The sequence below is a fragment of the Neovison vison genome, chromosome 10 (genome assembly GCF_020171115.1).
Source record: "Neovison vison isolate M4711 chromosome 10, ASM_NN_V1, whole genome shotgun sequence".
NCBI classification, from domain to species: Eukaryota; Metazoa; Chordata; class Mammalia; order Carnivora; family Mustelidae; genus Neogale; species Neogale vison.
Genome location: NC_058100.1, coordinates 36,328,710 through 36,347,809, shown reverse-complemented (window position 1 = coordinate 36,347,809; position 19,100 = coordinate 36,328,710). Strand labels below are relative to the sequence as shown.

The 19,100-nt window shown below is 44.8% G+C and overlaps 1 protein-coding gene across 2 annotated transcripts in view; it reads left to right on the top strand.

The window, feature by feature from the left end:
• Positions 1–3,004: 3,004 nt before the first annotated feature.
• The window catches only part of POU2F1 (POU class 2 homeobox 1), a 175,134-nt gene continuing 159,038 nt past the window's right edge, over positions 3,005–19,100 (top strand). For both annotated transcript variants that reach the window (XM_044266996.1, XM_044266995.1), the window contains exon 1: positions 3,005–3,078. In XM_044266996.1, coding sequence (XP_044122931.1) covers positions 3,018–3,078 — 61 coding nt within the window. In that variant the 5' untranslated portion in view covers positions 3,005–3,017. The remainder of the gene's footprint in view (positions 3,079–19,100) is intronic.

Below are 19,100 nucleotides of genomic sequence, written 5' to 3'. Positions count from 1 at the left end.
ATACAGACAGAAATCTAGGGAACATGTGTGGGAATGGGTATTAAGGGTATGGGATTATGGTGGAAGGAACACAAAGTGACTTCTCAACCTCCAAAACTGTGTAAGCCAATTCCTTATAACAAATCTCTTTCACATATACCACTGTTCCTTGAATAACAGGGGTTTGAAGTGCACAGGTCCACTTACACATGGATTTTTTTTACCGTATAGGACTGTAAATGTATTTCCTCTTATGATTTTAATAGCATTTTCTTTTCTCTAGCTTTATTGTAAGAATACAGTAACATAACATATAACATACATATACAAAATGTGTTATTTTACATTTTTTATAATACATGTAACATACAAAATAGTGTTAATCAACTGTTCGATTATTAATGTTACTGGTAAGGTGCCGCCAGTCAAAGGTAGTCTGTTGGCAGTTACATTTTTGGGGAATTAAAAGCTATGCTTGGGCGGGCAGGGGCTGTCAGCAATCCTAACTGTGGCTTGTTGAACTATCAACTACATAATGAAAGTCACATATATATCACCTATTGGTTTTGTTTCTCTGGAGAACCCTAATATAGGCAAGTTATATAACATTTCTCGTCTCAATTTCTTCATCCTGGAAAATTGGGAAAAACACTTTCTACCTCCTAGAGTTGTGAGGATTTAAAAAAAATTTTTTTGATACACGGAGTTTGCTGAGGTCAAAGCAGTGTTTTATACATTTTCATATTTTTATCACCTAGTAGAGCTTATGGCAGAATGCAGATGTTCATAAATATTTGTTGAGTAAATGACTTTATCAATTTTTAAAATAATCCTAACATATATCACTGTATTATTCATTATTTTTTATTCAGTAAATATTTATGAATACCTACTAAGCCAAGGCATAAATATTTTCATTAAGAGGAAAATGAATCATTGATGGACTATTTTAAACTTACTTTTTTTCTCACAGAGCTATCCTTCCTTAAATAAAAATTCATTCCATGAAAATTTCTTTTTATGGAAAGGAGATAATGAATAGCACATGCAGTAGCTTCAGTTACTTTCAGAAATTCGTATTAATTCACTTTTAAAACTAAAGAGCTAAACAAAGATCAAATAGAAGCTAGGAATTCAAGTAAAGTTATTTAGGCTCTTTTTCTTAGGGGAGGTAATTTCAAATTCCCTGCCCTCAGAGCAGGGGTAGGTAATTGTGTTCCAAATAGTTCGATGATTTTGAGACCTTTCCCCACGGGACTGCAGGTGAATCTAATTTAGGTTGTATTTCCGGATTAATTGCAACATGATTGAAATTTGCATTTCCTTAACTGTGTTGGGTGGTGTGGCTGGAAACAATTATCTGGTGCCCCAGATAATTGGTTTGAACAGTCCTGCACGCACCCTGCGGCTTCATTACCGCGAACCCGTCCATCCCACCCCGGGTTCCCCGGGCTCGCACGCGCCGGAATCCCAGAGGCCGGGACCCGTGAGCGAAACCCCAGCCGTTGGGGTAACCGCTCTCCTCGAGATCCGTTTATCCTCCGCGCAGAATCTGCAATTCCACTCGGCGGAAACTTCAGTTCTCTCTTAAAAACAGACAAATTAGGTCTGAATTTTTTTTAATCAAAAAATTATATTTAAACAGTCTCTACGCACCACCCGAGGCGGGGCTTGAACTCAGGGAGCCCGACGCCCGGCGCCTCCCGCGCTACCCCTGGGCCACGCGGGCGCCTCGCGACGCGCTTCTCCAACCTCGCTCCCGGGATGCGCTTTTCTTCTCACGCCTTACAAAGGGGGAGGAAAAAAGCCGGGAAAGCCTAGGACTTTTCAAAGACTTCGTAGTCAGGCCGGGTCGCGCCCCGGGAGAAGCACCACGAGGGACTCGCAGAACCGGACTGCGACAAAGTCCCCCACCGCGGGCGCGCCCGTCCGGTCCGCTCGGGGCAGCGCCGCAGAGCCGAGCTCCGGGCGAGCTCCCGAGCTCCGGGCGAGCTCCCGAGTTCCGCCGCGTTGCCGGGTCCTCCGCTCCCGTTCCCCGCCGGCTTTGCTCACACACGTCCCCCGCCCGCGACAGGGGGAGAACGCGCACCCTCGGGCGGGGACCCGGCGGGCGGCCCCCCGGGCGCGAAGCCCGCAGGAGCGGCAGGGCCGGAACTCGGCGCCCGGAACGCCGGCTCCGGGACGGCGGCGACCGCCGAAGGGAGCGGGAGACCCCGGGGCTCATCCCGACCCGCGCGAGACACGCCCCCTCGCGGCGGCCCGGCCGCGTCTCGAGCTTCGCCGACTTGGGGGCGGGGACTAGGTAGGATTCAAATTTGAAGCGGGACGCCTGCGCCGCGCTCAGCAGGTGCCTCCGGCCGGCTCCCCGCGGCGGGCGCTTCCGCCCCTACCTGCCCGGCGGGCCGGAAATTACCTAGCGGGGGAGCGGCCCCTCCTTTGTTGTCCGCGGCTCTCCAGCGCCCAGAGCCTTAAAAAGTGCGCGGCGGAGGGGACGCGGGGGTGGCCCGCCCGCGAGCACTCTACGCGCCTCCACGCTCTCGGCCGCCGCGTCCCCTGCCCTTCCTTTAAAAATGCCACTGTCCACTGGGGGACGGCGGAGTAGAGCTAGGAGAGCGGAGAGGCGGGAGGAGAGGGAGGACCGTGAGAAGTGACGAGCGCTCCACGTCCCACACAAGTTACGCTGCGAGAAGGAGCCCAGGAGAGGTAACGCATGCGCCGCCTGCGTTTCAGGCGCGTGGAGAAAGCTGCGCATGTGCAGAGCCCAGAGGAAAAAAAATGCAGCGGAGGGGTGACTGGCAGGTTGAGGGCGCTTTCGCTACTGGAGAACCACGGCGGCCAAGAGGCGCGTGCGCAGAGTGCCCGAAGGGGTGGGGCTCCTCCAAGGGGACGGCCTCGCGCGCCCCCTGGCGCGCGCCCGGGGAGAGGAAGGAGCGGGAGGGGGCGGAGAGGAGGGAGGAGGCACGGAGGGCGGGAGGGGGGAGGGGAGCCGGAGCGAGGGAGGGTTTATCGACCGGGCGATTTTGGTTAAAATATTCAAAATGGCGGACGGAGGAGCAGCGAGTCAAGATGAGAGTTCAGCCGCGGCGGCAGCAGCAGCAGGTAATCATTACAGCATTTTACATATTCATATTCATACTCAACCCCGGCTCCCGCTGCCCCCCCCGCGACTTAGCATAATTTATTAGTACTCAGGATTATTATAATTAACGGCGGGGAGATGGGGGGCCGGGGAGCACGGAGCCCCCGCCGGGCGCCGAGCGGAGGGGGAAAGAGGCTCGGAGCGGCCAGGCGGAGGGGAAAGACAAGGGGCAAAGGGGGCTGCGATCCACCGCCCTCCTCCTGCCCCCGGCCCACCCCGCCGCCGCGGCTCGCCCGCCCGCCCGCCCGCCCGCCCCGGCCCTCCTCCTCCGCCGGCCGCCGCCGCCTCCTCGCCGCGGTGCCCGAACCCGAGCGGGTCCGCGGCGGGGCCGCGGGGCCGGGGCACAGGGAGAGGACAATAAAGACATTTTACATATTCATAGCCGTGGGCCGGCGGGGCGCGGGCGGGCGACCCGGGCCGGGCGGGCGCGGGGTGGGGGGGGCGTGGAGGGGGATGGAGGTGGCGGAGAGCACAATGCCGGGGAGGCGGCGCGGCCGGAGCGGACCCCGGCGGCCGGACAGCCGCACGCGTCCCGCCCCCCCCACCCCCCGCCCCGGGAGAGGGCCCGGGAGGGGCGGGGGGGCGGCCTGGGGGTGCGCCCGGGGAGAGCGTCCTGCCGGCGCCCGCGCCCCGCCGCCGCACGGGGGTCCGAGCGGGGCTGCGCCGGGGGGTCACGGCCCCGGGCACCTCGGCCGCGCCCCGCTGGTCCCCCGTGCGGCGGCCTGACCGGAGCCAGGCCTGCGCTCTAGGTGGGTCGGGGCGAGCGGTCGTGGGCGCCGTGAGGTGGCCTGGGGAGCGGCGGGGGTGGGGAGCCCGCGCGGGGTCCGCTTCGCCCCCTCCGCGGCGGACGGGGCTGAAAGGCGGCCCTCGTGGAAAGTTCCCGTCGGAGGGGGTTGTCCTCCGGGGCAGCCGCATGTGCTCCGGGCCGTCGGTCCGCGGTGCCCGCAGGTCCTGGAGAAGCCCCCGCTCCCTCGTGGGTCGTGCCTTCTCCGGGGAGCTGGGTGGCAGGTCCCTGGCGTGTTCTGGTCTTCATCTGCCCCCGCCCGTCCCGCGCCCCCGCCCCCGCGCCGCCCCCGCACCCCGACCGACGGGACCGGGGGCCCTCGCTCCCAGGCCCCAGAAGCGCCGGAGGCCTCTCGAGAACTCGGGTGTGGAGGGCTGCCCTCCCGCGCCCGCCCCCGAGCCGGCCTGACAAGTTGAGAGCGTTCCAGATCGCCCCTCTCCGGCTGGGGGGCCGGGGGGCCGGGGGGCCAGGGGGCGGGGAGCCCCCTCCCCGGGGCGCGGGGTTGCTTCCCTGCTGGGTGCCGGGTCCTCCTCGCTCTGCGGAGCCGAACCTCGCTCATTTGAATAATGTCTAATTCGGGGAGGTTTATATTATTGAAATGGCCGCCTGGCTTTCCCCGCCTCTCATGTTTAGTAATTCAGACCTTTAATAACAGCCACTCACAGCCCAACGCCGTGTTTATATTTTACATTCGCCCCATGTGCTTTTGTGGTTCGATATGATTCTTCTTTTTTTTTTTTTTCCTTGGCAATCCACGGGGCTCTGAGATCAAACCCAGGCTGGGAGAGCAGGGGGGAGCTAGGCCCTGGCTCCTCTAGCAGTTGCCTAGGCCTCGTTCTCTGCCGCCTGATTTATTTACTAATAACCAAAATGACTTTCCCCCTCCAACTTCCATGCACAGAACCGTCCTCCGCGGGCAGGACCAGCCCTCTTGGGGCCTTCACCGGCACTGAAGCAGCTCCTAGCTGGGCTTCAACTCTGTCGTGTTTTGTTTTCTCTTAAAAAGACTTTCTTGGAGTTTGCAGCAATATTAGGCCTAAGGAAAAAAAAAATTCTCGTTCTCAGAGACCAATGGACCTATTCTGATTTAATAAAATCACTTTAGTGATAGTTCTCCCCTGCCCCTTGGCTTCTACCTCTAAGTTAAACACTTTCAGGCTTTGTAAAGGGCTGCAGTATTTGTAAAACCAATGGTTTTCTTTCTCTCTCTCTCTCTCTCTTTTTTTTCTTCTCCCTAGGAGTTGTAGAGTAAGTGTTTTAAAAATTCCAATTAACAGCAGTTTCAGAATGTCTCAGTGCTGCATTTCCCTTTCAGCTTCTTCATTCTGATTTAAAATGGGGCTGATATTAATTTTGTGCTATCCCTCCCTGTCAAGGCCTGCTTGTTTTAATGTAGCACTCCCTAAAGACAGAAGCAGGCTTATGTTTTCTTTGAGTGTTTGTGTCTCAGTTAAATGAGAGAACATAGAAGAATAAACATAGGCATTGTGTCTCCCCTGATCTTGGAACTTCTCCCCCTCCCAGCACACCCACCCCTCTTTAAGTTGTCAAAATTGATTTTATGTTTTATGTACAATTAGGACAGTTGGTCTGAGAAAGTCAGGCTGACTTTTGTTATTTAGAAAAAACAGTAATTTCCATTTTTCAGTCTTTCCCTTGGTAAAGTTTTCTTTCCTTTTTATTTTATACAGTTTTAGTGTGTTTCTTAAAAACACAGTGTTGCTTCTCATTGGTGGTTTTTTTTACCCCTGCTGATAAAGTACCAGAGAAGTGTTATTTAGCACTGATGTGTTAAGCCTTTCAAATTATGAGGCACTTTATGGTCAGTTGCTAGGTACGTATTTTTGGAGACATTAGTCTTCAGTTTAATTTGTAACAAAATTGTAGATTTGATGGGCTAACAGCAAGCCAATTTCACATGACCAGTTCTCATTTTTCCTCTCTCACCTTCAGTAGGCAGGCCCTGAATGTAGCAGGAAAAAAAAAAATCCGTAGCTTTCATGTGAATGTTCAGGTGAATGACTGTTTCGGAGACCTGAAGCATGAGGTCGAATGGACAAGAAGCAGTAATAAGATTTCATGCCTTAAATAGCATATGTTTTTGCACCCGATTCCCAAGATGTGGTCAAACTGATGATGTCATTGGACAGAGGACAAGGTGCAGTTAATTTGATTTATTGTCCAGGGGTGAAGTGTAGCAGTGAAACCTTCTCATAGGGAAACCATTTATCTCAGGACAATTTCCTTTATAGCTGCAATTTAACCACTACCGAGGCTGTAGATATTTTATCCAAGATGATAAAATGTATGCTGCATTTTGTAAACAAAATTACACTGTTTGAATTTTTGTAATAGAGGAAAGGATCAGTATTGTTAACTGGTCTTATATTTTGGTTGGCATTCCATGCTATTGTAAAAATTAATTTCTTCAAATTCTCAGAAGGAGACTAGGGGTTTTAAGGAAGTATAATCATGGAAGAGATCAATATAAATGCTATTTTAGAGAGGTTTTTTGTGATCTCCCAAACTCAAGTAAGAAGCTGCTAGGCTAAAGGAGGAGAGATCATTTGCCCTTGAACCTATTTCAATGAGTAAAGCGAAGTTGATGAGTATGAAGGCTCTGTATCTTTTAGGTTGGAATTATAGTGTTTACAGTAAGGTAGATAATTGTAAGAAAGCATGTGCTTTGCAAACAGTTTTTTAAAAATAAATCGAACTTCTTTTTGGATAAAGTTGTGTATTTATTTTGAATGACTGGTGATTTTTAAAGTTGTTATGTTGTGAGGTCATGATTCCACCTGTGATTTCTGACAGAATACTTTCCTTTTAGACCTTTTTCATCATAGTTTCTACCAGTTTGTTTTAAAGTACTGATTCATATGCTCTGGGAATGTTGTAGGATGCTGTGCCTTATTTCTAAGTCTTTCAAGCTTGATACAGAATTTTAGATTACTGTTAAGCTTTAGTTTATAATCTTTCTGTCCCCTTATGCATCTGTCAGGCAGTTTCTCAAAAGTTTTCAGAAGATCCACTGCCACTTCCTTCTTAACTTACCCCACCTATTAATTAAAGTGGTACTTTTGAGGTTAGATCTTGAAAATTAATGTGACAGCTGACCAAATGTTTTTAATATCTGAAAGGACCATTCTGTTTCCAAGCTGTTAACTGTAATTTTTAACATCTTTCCCAAACTAATTTTGAATTCCTTTCATTTTGTCATTGTCAAAAATCCCAGTAGTCAAGGAGAAGCAAACAGTGACTATTATTCAGGTTTGAATTGTACAGTACTATTCTGCCATATTTTTAATTTTCTATTCTCTGCATCAATAAGCAGCATAAAGGAGAAGAAATAAGCATGTTTTATTGCTGCCTAGATTGAAGTAATTGTTAATCTGTTATTCATCTGGTTATTGGATTTTGGAATAAGTTTAGGGCTCAGAATATTAAATTGCTGTTATCAAGCCACCAAAGATGTTTAAAGGAGCCTTGAATATCTTAGGTCAGTGCTTCTAACATGACAGAACTAGAAATTTGAATGTTATCTTTCATATGTATTTTGCATTAAAAAGGAAATATTTGAAGTTTCTTAAATCTAAATTATTTGATCTTGGATTTATTTGTGTGTGTCTGTGTGTATGTTTAAGTTTTTAAAACTGGTCACTCACTTTGGTAAACTGTGTTTGCTTTGTACTTAGGAAGACTGTAATATTACGTAGTAGTGAATGCCGCCTTATTATTAACGGTTGTTTTGTTTTTATGTTGAAAAGCCACCGCTTTAGTCTTTGCATATGTCTTTCAAGCACTATTAAAATTAGGTTTCTTTTAAAATACTGGTATATGGCTGTTATTAACTTGCTTTTATACAACATTATTTGTTCAATCACACAGTTTTTGTGACTAGTAAATACTATGAAAGCACAATTTTAAGCAGGATGTGTTTTCCCAATGGAAGTGATTATGTTTAGAACTATTTAATAATTGTTTCCTGAACGGAACAAGTCATGGGCAAAACATGCTCCTTTTAGGTCACTGATGTTCTTGTTTCTGTTTCTTCTTTTAATGTTAAATGCTTGGGCGACATGCTTATTACTTATTTCTTAAAGGAAATCCAGTGTTCGGTGTTAAGAGTATGGATTTAGTTATCCTACATCTCTCTTCCTCGAGTTTCTGTATCCCTTCTGAATGAATTCTTTAGTCCTCTTCCTCCTCTCTTTTAGGAAACTCTTTGGGCAGGGGTTTTGCTTAATTCTTGTATTGTATTGCTTAAATAAGATAAGTATCCTTTGCAGGGGATCGGGCTTGAAAGAAGTAATGATTACAGATTGTAGAGAAAAGCAGTTTCCTTATCCATCTTTTGCTCAACATTTTTGCACATTTTGTGAATAAAGATAATAACTGGAGTTACGTTTCTTCTTAGGTTATTTACACTGACTTAAGTGTTAGCTAATTGTGTCCATGGAAGGAGGCGAGCTTAGGGTGCTTCTACTCCGCCATCTTTCCAGCCTCCCTCCTATATTTCTTTTCTTTTTTTTTTTTTTTTGTACTGAAATATTTCTACGTTCCTAGCTGTGAACCCTTATAAACTCTTTCAGCAATAATAACAGTGGGGAAAAAAATAGTATGAGTGACTTTCTGATCCATTTACCATATATTTAGAATTTGGAATATGAGAATTATCTTAAGTTTCAGGTACTCTGATTTAAAGAAGCTCTTTACACGGTGTGCATGTTGTTTATACAGTTCGGTGTGTCTTTACTAGAAGGTGTTACTGAGCATTTGATATGTTATCTTGTTTGTGTTCCATGGCTGATAGAGCTTCCTTGTTTTTTGTTTTCCAATTAAGCAAATACTCAAGTTTTCACTGTTGGCCTAGATTTGCTGACAAGACTATTAATGAACAAAAGAAGAATCAGTAAACCTTTAGATTTATCAGATTTTTTTAAAGTACTGTCCATAAAACTAGGTATTCATCCAGAAAAGGGTATATGATATTTATTAAAAGAAAAAAAAAAGACAATGTGAGAAGAACTACAATAAGCTCAGTGTGAGTACTGTTAGTAGTTTTACTTAGTCTGCAACCTTGAAAGTCATTACAAGTACAGTTTAATTTGTCGCATGATTTATTTCATAATTCTCCGTAACTTTATTGGTTTTTATGTTGGAATCATAACAATAGTATATAAAGTTCAATCAGTAAAATAAAAATTATGTGTGGTTTTTTTTTGTGGTTTTTTTTTGACTAGTCAACTTTCTCTTTGCAGTAGAAGTTTACAGTACAAGATATAAGCATGAATGGCTGGGAAATGAACATTTGTTTTTTGTTAAACATGGTCACCTCAAATAATGGAGTTGTACCGACTGGCTTTGTAACTTATGGACTGAATATACTTTTTTAGAGAAAAGTGACTCACCTGTTTTCTTGTTTTAGTACACTTATTTTAATGGTATGCTTAATGAAAAAAAAGTTTTTTTTGTTTTTTTTTTTGCTGATTCATACTGCAGCAAGAAAGTGTATTCTAATCAGTCTTTAAAACAGTTATTTCATTGCTTGCGACATGTATCTGCTGTGTATCTGGTCTTATGCCAGTTGTCTTTGGGGATAATCAGGGAAATGGAAGACTCTGTTGTGGAGGAGTTGGTATGTTTTCTTTGCAGAGAAAGTTAAAAAACAGTGTGTGTAATTACATATTAAAATATGTAGCAGATAATAATGATCAGAGTAGAGATCAGGGTGTGTCCAAATTTGTAGGAACCAAAGCATCCTAGAGCCCGTTATGGCTGGAAGGTAATGTAGATACCATCTGTCCTAAAGCCTTTGCAGATGAGGAAGTGCTCTCACCGTGGGTTAGTGTCTTGCCCTCAGTCTTACCTGTTAGGCATCAGAACACCAGACTTCTGACTTCCTAGACTCCTCCCCACACCCCCAGTCCTCCCTCTACCACACTGCTGCCAGTCAGAGACTTGAAGGAGAAGATGAGTCTTAAAGCTGAGCTAAGAAAGGCAAAAAGAATTTGGAGGAATGAGAAGACAGGGAAGCGCATTGCTGGGGAAACAGAATCGTAGATGAAGAATGAGGCATTTGTTCTATGTGCGGGGAGGCCTTTGGAGGTTGTAGGAGTAAGGAATCCTGTGATAGAAGTGATTTTTTAGGAGTAATATGGTGGTGTGCAAGATGGTTGGAAATAGGAAGCAGAGACCGTCTGTGGAAATCAGTATTTAAAAATTGAGGCATGTGGTTTGTTGACTAATAATTGCTTTCAGCACTGTTAGAGGTACAAACAGGACAGTTACTGACCTCGACAGGCTTTCAGTCAAATAATGATATTATAAAATAGAGAATCCACGATAAATATGTTGAGGATGTGTCCAGGTGATCACACAGAATAAGGACCTTGGGAAGAAATTCTTGCCAGGTCTTTATATGAGGAACTGTTTTATTTCTGAGCAGTGGTTTTGTTTTTAGACTTCTGAACAGTGGATTATCTAAGTGACATAGTTTCCTTTTAATCAACTACAGTGTTTAGACCAAGTTATTAACCTGAAGGGTGAGATGGGTAATTATGGAATGCGCTTTCCTTAGCCTCCTCATTCCCAGTTCCAGTTTGTGTCGTTAACTTTTGTTTTAAATTTCTTTTATTGCTTCCATCTTTAAATGCTTGTTATTTTGTGTTTCATGTGGGCTGCCTTTATATCCTTTCTGGAGCAAGTCAGGTGTAAATAAAATGAAATTACCATCACCATGACATAATGATAATGTCTGTATTTTTATAGTACTTTAAAGTTTATAGCAGCACTCTCATTTTCATTACCTCAGTTGGTCCTTTCAGGCAAGTATTATTATGCCCATTTTATAGTTGAGTAAAATAAAGCATAGATTAAGTAGCTTTCACAAGGTCATGTGCTCGGTAAGCACGGAGTGTTCAGGGAACAGCAGGACTTGCAGGTCATTTACTGCTGAGCCTGTGCGGTGCCGAGTGGCGGGAGCTGGTTTGGGACTCGGCGCGGAGAGGTCTGAGCGCTCCGCGTTGGTGGCGCGGGAGTCTGGATTTCTGTTGCTGCGCAGTAGGGAGCCATTGAGGTTTTTTTGGTTGTTCTGGACTGGCCATGATCAAAGCCCTTAATTTTAAGTGTTTAGCAGCCAATTAGAGTCAAGGGGGATGCTAAGGTTTTGAGCTTAAGATTACCAAGAGCAGTGCCAAATAAACAGAAGTGGGGAGGTGGGAAGAGGGAGCCATTTGGAGAATGGGCAATGAATTCAGTTTTGGAAATGTTATTTGAGACATGATTGGGTGGACAGTATTAGGTTACAGATTCATTGTGATGATCAAAACCGTTCTGCTGAACTCGGTGTGTGATAAACATACACATATTAGGATGGAGATCCGTGCTTAGGCCACTCCGACTGAGCACGGAGTCTGAGCCTCGTAAATTCCAGACCTCTTGTTCCGACTTTGCCACTGACTCTGTGCTGGTTTCCCCGACAGCAGGGTGGTGACGACCCCAGTGCCGGAGCGACGCTGTGGGGAGTCACAAACTGATGGCAGAAGCATTTTTAAATACTGTCATAGTTTTTCTTACAGGAGCACATGGGTAAAATCAGCAATTTTATTACTTGTGCTGCTGTAGAGAAGAAGCTTCGGCTTCAGAGCGATTCTGTGGGCCCTTCCTGCGGGTGGTGGGGGTCGTGGGCGGCCGCGCCTCGGGAGGGAGAGGAGTTCACTGCCGGGGGCCTGCGGCGGGTGTGACCAGCGGAGGCGCTGCCCTTGCAGCGAACGTGAACTCTCGAGGTGTCTGTTGTCTAGCCCCGTCCCTGCCTGTCCATTCCTGTCTTCGGCTACTTCCTTACAGAGCGTGACTCAACAGTTCCACCCAGGAAGTCCCCTTACACAGACCCACCACAAAACACTGTTTCTGTGGCAGGTTTCAGTTTTTTAAAAAAAATCTACTTAAAACTTGGTGTCAAAGAGCTGTTCAGGGAGGGTGGCAGTATTTTACTCTGATGCTTGTCTGGGCTCTTTTTCATCCTCCCTCCCCACCCCCTCCCCATCCTGCTCCACAGCCCCGTCCCAGCTTGACAGGAACCGCACCAGGGCTTCTGGGTGGCCCCGTCCGTTTAGCATCTGCCTCCGGCTCAGGTCCTGATCCCAGGATGAGCCCCAGGTCAGGGGAGGCTGCTTCTCCCTCTCCCTCTGCCTACCTCTCCCCCCGCTGCTTGTTCTCGCTCTCTCTCTTTCAGATAAATAAATAACTAAATAAAATCTTAAAAAGACGTAAACCGCCGCTCCGGTCACGCGGGCACCTGGGTGCCCTGTGAGCCGCTCTGCGCGCGGGCCTGCGGAGTGTCGTGTGTGGTGTGGTGTCTGGCTTGAGACACCTGGTTCTAGGTCACTAATCAGCGTTGTGACTTCCAGACAAGTTACCTCACTGGTATTTTTTTTCCCTTTTCTTCATATTTGTAAGTGAAAGAGTTTTCACACTTTTAAAAGTCATTGGAGTTTTTTTGAGTTCTTTTTAGAATGAATTTTAGGCAGATGCTTATTGTGACGGAAACAGCCGTCGGGCAGGGAGAAGCACCCTCCCTGTTTCCTGTTGTGGCCCTTAAGACACTTCCACGGGATCCTTAAGGACTCTTGCTGAGCACACTGTCTGAAAGCTGTTGTCCGTGTTTATCATAAAGGACCTGTCTGTTATTCTGTCTCCAAAAATAGCTGATCTCTCAAGCCTGTGCTACTGTCCTAGTTTCTCTGACTTTAACACTTAATTTGTGTTCGTTTAGCTAATTCAGCACTTCATTATACACAGTCTTATTTTCTTCTGTAATTGAGTTATGTAAGTAAATCTTGTCTCCTCTAAGAGCCTTGAAAGCAAGAACACACTGCAAGGGACAGAGAAGACATTTAGCAAGATAATGCTTGATGGATTAAATTAGGGGTTCTCGGTCTTTGCTGGGATTAAGAATCACCATTGGAACTTTATCAACATGCGAAGGCCCAGGCCTTACTCCAGAGTTTCTAACGCAGTTGTGATCTGGCCATCCCTAGTTTCAGAAAGCTTTACAAATGATTCAGGAGCATTGAATAAGTAGGATAATTTAAATTAGGGTAGTTGCATTTCAAGACTTGCTTAGACTGTTTTGAGCAGTGGTTCTTAACGTACCAAAAAGGCTCTATAATGGAAAGACACACAAAACTAGGAAACCTAGGTCTGGGGCCCCTGGGTGGCTCAGTCCATTAAGCTGCTGCCTTGGGCTCAGGTCATGATCCCAGGGTCCTGGGATCAAGCCCCAAGTCAGCAGGGGCCTCTCCCTCTCCGCCCTGCTTTCGCACGCTCTCTCTTTGTCTCTCTCAAATAAATAAGATCTTTAAAAAAAAAATGGAGGAAGTTGAAGTCCTCTTTCAATACCAAAATTAAAAACATTAACAAAACACCCAGGTCCTTATTCTGCTTGTAGCACTATGTAGCTTTCTTTTCTTTTCTTTTTTTAAATTTTATTTATTTATTTGACAGACAGAGATCACAAGTAGGCAGAGAGGCAGGCAGAGAGAGAGGGGGAAGCAGGCTCCCCGCTGAGCAGAGAGCCTGATGCGGGGCTCGATCCCAGGACCCTGAGATCATGACCTGAGCTGAAGGCAGAGGCTTAACCCACTGAGTCACCCAGGTGCCCTGGACTGTGTAGCTTTCTGATGCTTAACTTTTCAGGCCCATAGGATTCTCATTGATAAACTGTGGGTTGTTTTCATACTTCTTTCCTTTTTTTTAAAAGATTTTATTTATTTGAGAGAGAGAGCATGAGAGAGGTCAGCTGGAGAAGCAGACTCCCTGCCGAGCAGGGAGCCGGATGTGGGACTCAATCCTGGGACTCCAGGATCATGGCCTGAGCCAAAGGCAGTCGCTTAACCAACTGAGCCACCCAGGCACCCCTACTTCTTTCCTTTTAAGCTATGGAATTCTTCAGTACTGTGTTTTGGGTGAAGGCCAGTAAACACAGATACTTTAAGTAGTTTGGCTTTCATCTAAATACCATTTTAATAAGTATATTAAGAACATAGACTGACTTATAGGGATGCCTGGGTGGCTCAGTTGTTAAGATTCTACCTTCAGCTCAGGTCATGCTCCCAGGGTCCTGGGATTCCACCCCTCATTGGGCTCCCTGCTTGGTAGGGGTCTGCTTCTCCCTCAGCCTCTTTCTCTAGCTTGTGTTCTCTCTTTCTGTCTCTCAAATAAATAAAATCTTAAAAAAAAATAGACTGATAAATTATTGAACACCACATCTGAAACTAATGATCCTAGTGTAAGTTGGCTAATTGAATTTATATTAGAAAACAAACAACAAACAAAAAACCTCCAAACAAAAAACGATTACAGAGCATGAGACTTGATCCTGTCTTTGCAATAGAGCTAAATCATTTGAGATAGGTAGTCCAGAAAGGTGGTATTTAGATTTTAAACTTGAAATATATTATTAGAATGTGAATGAACAAGGACAGTGCTTATCAGGAACTGCAGTAGTTTTTCAATGTGAGCATGAATTGGATTCTTATTAACCAACCCGACTGGTCCTTCTGCATTCACTTAATTCAGTAAATATTTATAGAGTGTCTTTTATTCCTTGCCATCCACCCAACGATTAGAAACAAAATAGTGAGTAAGATGGATACAGCTTTAGCCTTCAAAGCTTACAATCTGTTGGGTAAGTTCTACATTAAAAAATGCTGTTCTTACTTAACTGAGTAAAACATGGGAAATCCAGAGTGCTCTAAGGAAGATACGGCCATAAGCAAAAGATACCTTATGGGACACCTCACCAGGACGAGAGGATTTGGGAAGGGCTCCCTAAGGAAGTGATGTTTACACTGAGAGGGAAGGGATGAATGAAAGTTAATCAGGCCAAGGCCAGTAGGAAGTCGGATTGCAAATGTTCAGGCCAAGGCCAGTAGGAAGTCGGATTGCAAATGTTCATACGTTACTCTTGAAACTGGTGAAAACACAGCACTGTCAAGGAACTCAAGTTTGGTCTGTCTGGTCTGGAAAGAGTAAGATTTAGCTGAAGTGATTTTATTAGAAGGCTGTTTTTTTATGATCTTTGTCCTTTTTAATGGCCAGATACACAGGCACAATCTGTGGAAGCGATTTTCATACCCTCCAGCAAGTGTATTAATTCCCAGTGACTGTAACAAAGAATATTTACCGAGTGTTTGTGCCATTACAGAGTGCTTCACGTGCGCTGTCACATTATTCTTCCCAGTGGCCCGCGAGGTGTATGCACTTGTCCTGCTCCTCTTCCATGCGAGAAATCTGTGCTCGGAAGAGGCTCCGTGGCACACTAGGTCTCTGACCGGTTTTGATTGGGCAGTAGGCAGTTAAGAGAATTATCATGCTCTTAACCATTAAAATTCTGTCTCAAGGCACTTGGATGACGAAGTATACAGCAACTGTTATTTCTGAGTTTATCCTTAGTGCACTTACACAGTTGTGTGGTCCAGCGCCAGCTGTATATTCATCTCTGTTTTGCTGTTTGGAGAGATGGACAACTGATGACTGCATCTGTTACTAACTTTCAGGTTCTCTCCAGATGTTGATTATTAAAAATATTTCACAGGGTGCCTGGGTGGCTCAGTTGGTCGAACATCAGGTTCTGTGCCCAGTGCAGTCTGCTTGTCCCTCTTCCTCTGCTCCTACCCCTGCTCTCTCTTTCTCTCTAAAATAATAAATGAAATACTTTTAAAAAAACATTTTGAAACTGTACAGATTGCTGAATCTGGTATCCTATAAATTCTGAACATTTTGGATTTCTGTTAAGAAATTAAAACAAACTATTTGCAGATGTTAATATTCAGATAAATTTTATTTGGGGCATCATTTATTTTATATTTTTTTCATGACCCAGTTTTCTACATAGGAAATTAGGACTTAGAGTGTTACATATTATCTTGATTAGCATGTCTTTAAAATATTTTACAGAGAGGGAAGCAAACCATAAGAAACTCTTGACTTTAGAGAACAAACTGAGGGTTGGTGGAATGGAGGTGGGTGGGGGGAGTGGGCTAAATGAGTGATTGGCATTAAGGAGGGCACTTTTTAAATTAAATTAACATAAAATGTATTATTAGCCCCAGAGGTATGGGTCTGTGAATCTTCAGGCTTACACATTTCACAGTGCTCATAACATAACCCAATATCCATAACCCAGCAAGCCTATCCCTTCCCTCACCCCCTAGCAACCCTTAGTTTGTTTCCTGAGATTAAGAGTCTCATGGTTTGTCTCCTTCCCAATCCCATCTTGTTTCATATTTTCCGTCCCTATCCCCCATGACCCCCCACGCCCTGCCTCTCAAATTCCTCATGTCAGAGAGATCATATGATAATTGTCTTTCTCTGATGGACTTATTTCGCTTAGCATAATACCCTCTAGTTCCATCCACATCATTGCAAATGGCAAGATTTCAGGGGGTTTTGATGGCTGCATAGTATTCCATTGTAGATCTACACCATGTCTTTATCCGTTCATCTGTTGATGGAAATCTAGGTTCTTTCCATAGTTTGGCTATTGTGGACATTGCTGCTATAAACATTCGGGTGCATGTGCCCCTTCAGATCACTACATTTGTATCTTTAGGGTAAATACCCAGTAGTGCAGTTGCTGGGTCTTAGGGTAGCTCTATTTTCAACGTCTTGAGGAGCCTATGTGCTGTTTTCCAGAGTGGCTGCACCAGCTTGCATTCCCACCCACAGTGTAGGAGGGTTCCCCTTTCAGAGAGGGCACTTGTGATGTGCGCTGGGTATTGTAGGTACGTGGTGAACCACTAAATTCTACTCCTGAAACTAAAACTACATTACATGTTAACTAACTTGAACTTAAATAAAATCTTGGAAGAAAATATAAATAAGTAAATAAATAAAATATTTTAATGTTTAATGAGTTGTGACTTAAAATTGATGTACAGGTACGTTCCATGCATTTGTCTACCATCCCTTTACCCCGTACCAAGCTGCTGTTGAACCAATGGTGTAGCTTTCATTTGAGGAAATGCGGCCGTTGATTATTGTTTCTGATAAGTCATTTCATAGTATTGGTGTTCTCAGTCGCATAAACCTTGTTTAGTCTTGCCCAGTGTCACCCTGAGTAGTTATGCTATTTGTGTCTGAAGCATTTTTCTTTCCACTGCCTTGCTGAGAGCCACTCCCCCCACTCTCCTGGTGCTTTCTCACGCAGTCAGCCAAGAATGCTCTTCAGGGAGACTGATACGTATACACCCGTACACCATGCCAGTCAGCTAGAAAGGAATTGGTGAAAATCCTTTGATGTTATGAGAGACAGTGTAAACATCACTACAGCCTGCGAGGACGAATTAATAATTTAATGAGTATTGCTGTAAGAAATCACGTTGTGAGTTCAGGGACTTAGACGGTGGTGTCAGGTGCCATGATGGGCTCATGATGCTGGACTCTCGTCTTATCAGTGAAGTGATGCTACAGGGACCGGTAGGATACTGGGTCACTTATTGAGCCCCTTTCTGGAATGTGCTCGTGAGTATGTGCACATATCCCCGGTGCACAGAGCGTCATCCTGGGTGTGCCTGACCCCTCATGTATGTGCGCATAATTTTGAAAAGGAATCCTAGTGTACATCTGTGATGTAATCCACGCCTTCCTCTTTTCTTAAATTTTTGCAAGCCTCCCTCCCTATTTAGGATTTGTTCAGGTCAGTGAAATAAACAGGTTTTTGTTTGTTTGTTTGTTTGTTTGCTAGGTATAACCTTTGGGTTTTTTTTCTTTACTTTTTTTTTTTTAAGGTGTATTTAGTTGAATAACTTCTAGGGGCATAAATAACAAATGATAAATTAATTGTTGAATTATGACTCAGTGTGGCCATAGCTGATCAAGGGTGATTCTTTTATTTTATTTATTTAAATAAAATATTTAAATTTAAATATTCTCTCTACAGAGAGAGAGAACACAAATAGGCAGAGAGGCAGGCAGAGAGAGAGGGGGAAGCAGGCTCCCTGGTGGCTGGATCCCAGGACCCTGAAATCATGACCTGAGCCGAAGGCGAGGCTTAACCCACTGAGCCACCCAGGTGCCCCTCAAAGGGTGATTCTTAAGTTGACCAGAGAGGCCCCGTGAGGTAAGCAGAGGGGCAATTTCTACCTTGTCTTATAAAACTGGAAAATACTGACATGGCTGCAGGTTTCAGTTCTTCAAAACTAACAGACCTGCCCTTTTTTTTTCCTAAAGAGTTTATTTATTTGAGAGAGACCAGGGCAGGGGGTGGGGGTAGGTTGTTAGATGAAGAGAGAGAAGACTACTGCTGAATAGGGAGCCCTGACACTTGGGGCTCCATCCCACGATCTCAGATCATGACCCGAGCCTAAACCAAGAGTTGAATGGTCAACCGACTGAGCCACAGAGGTGCCCCGGCCTTTTATTAATCTAACAATTGTTAATAAATAGCCTTCCACATCTTACGTCATCCTTTTTCAGTGGTTACACAGTATTTTACTGTATAGGTGGACCAGCCAATTTACTTGATCTCTTTTGATGTTAGGTTTTTTCCCATAGTTATAAGCATCCATCTATAGTGATTTTTTTTTTTTTTTTAAGATTTTAAATATTCTCTATACCCAACGTGGTGCTCAAGCTCACAACCTCAAGTTTGAGGTGCATGTTCCACCCACTGAGCCAGCCAGGCATCCCTGTAATTTTTTTTTTTTTAAATATAAATTCTTAGGAATAAGAATTATATAGGATTAAAAAATGACAGCTTTAAAAATTTTGGATATGTTGCCATTGTATATTTTTACCTACAGTGTGGATTTTATCTGCAGTATTTAACAGTGTCAGTTTCCCCCACAAGCTCTTTTAAATTTTTGCTATATTGATAGATGAAAAATATCTATCAACATATTTTCATTTTCATACTTTCACTGTAAGTTGGGCATCTTCTAAAAATTTTTTTCTGTATATTTTTCAGATGTAAAACAATGAGGTGTTTTGTTTTTTTTTTTCTGTATTTCACTGATTCTGGCCTTTCAGAATATTTGTGATTTTCCTGAAAATTTATAATTTAAATACTCTTTTCATGAATACCTTCCCCTTATTCCTTCTAATAATTCTTACCTGTCTATTGAGAAGTAGTTAAGCAATTGGGTCACGGGCCGGGAACTCTTCAGCTTCCTTATCGCCTTCCCCGTTTCCCCA